At 29.2% G+C, this 1,300-nt stretch overlaps 1 protein-coding gene across 1 annotated transcript in view; it reads left to right on the top strand.

Moving 5' to 3' along the window:
* Positions 1 to 1,300, top strand: part of LOC107622012 (serine carboxypeptidase-like 20) — a 14,596-nt gene that overhangs the window by 10,814 nt on the left and 2,482 nt on the right. The window contains exons 11-12 of the mRNA XM_016323952.2: positions 48 to 169; positions 1,025 to 1,138. Of these exons, the coding sequence (XP_016179438.1) occupies positions 48 to 169; positions 1,025 to 1,138 (236 nt within the window). The remainder of the gene's footprint in view (positions 1 to 47; positions 170 to 1,024; positions 1,139 to 1,300) is intronic.

Below are 1,300 nucleotides of genomic sequence, written 5' to 3'. Positions count from 1 at the left end.
AGCACAAAAAATAGTAACAAATTATAATTATTATTGTATGAAAACAGAAAAGTTTGGTTAAGAAATGGATATTATGCACAGACAAACTGACTTACCACCATCCTCTTGGAAGCATGATCAAGTATCACCAATACCTAACCTTCCGCGGTTATCGAGCACTTATATTTAGGTGACTTTTCTCAAATTTATTTTCATCCTACAAAAAATTAACACACAAAAAAGAGAAAAAAAAAAGGTTTAAAAGTCAACAATTTTTATTTATACTGACCAATATTTGTAGTCTGTACTATATTTATACTAGTATTTTATTGGTACATTTGGACATTAATTAATAGATTTATTGGTTCCTCTTAGCTGAAAACAATAAATTGTGCTAGCCTTAAAGCAGGTACAAAAAATAATGCTTTCACAAAAATAATTATTTTTCCTCCCTCCTCTATGATTAATATTTATTTATTCTCAATCTTTTCATTATGTCCTATTAAATTCTAAAATGTTGGATCCTAAATCATCTACTTTTTGGTTGCTTAATTAATAGAGTTAATAGTTAAAATCGTCCTTTGAAAGATATTTGGATCTCTATTTTAGTCTTCGAAAGACATAATTAATCGAAATCGTCCCTAAAAGATACACAACTTGGTCATGTTAGTCCTTTCGTTAGTTGGATGATGACGTATCATGTTAAGTACAACGTGGCATGATAATGTGGTGGGTTAATGCCACGTGTCACAAGATGATTGGTTGACGTGTCAGTTTAGTCATCTTGTGACACGTGGCATTAACCCACCACGTTATTATGCCACGTGGCACTTAACGTGACACATTATCATCCAACTGACGGAAAGACTAACGTGACCAAGTCGTGTATCTTTCAGGAACGATTTCGATTAATTTTATCTTTCGAAAATCAAAATAGAGATTAGGATATATTTTAGAGACGATTTTGACTATTAACAAATTATAGTTTAAATAGTATAATTTTTTTTATACTCATTTAAAAATGGCACTATTGTGTGTTTGGCAGTGGTGATCATGACATGTGTGTTCCATACACCGGAAGCCAAGCATGGACAAGTTCATTGGGATATAAGATTATAGATGAATGGAGGCCTTGGTTTGTAGATGGTCAAGTTGCCGGGTACGTACATAATTTTATTTTGCAAAAATATTTAATAAAAAAAATTATTAAAAATTATTATTTTTATTTTATTTAATATATCATAAAATAAATAAATATTAAATAAAATAAATTTAGACTATTTGAATAAATTGATTTTTATTTTTTTAGTATTATCGTTTA

This window comes from Arachis ipaensis, chromosome B10 (assembly GCF_000816755.2).
Source record: "Arachis ipaensis cultivar K30076 chromosome B10, Araip1.1, whole genome shotgun sequence".
In the NCBI taxonomy this organism is placed as follows: domain Eukaryota; kingdom Viridiplantae; phylum Streptophyta; class Magnoliopsida; order Fabales; family Fabaceae; genus Arachis; species Arachis ipaensis.
Note: the sequence above shows the minus strand (reverse complement) of the source record. Positions and strands in the feature narration are given on the sequence as shown.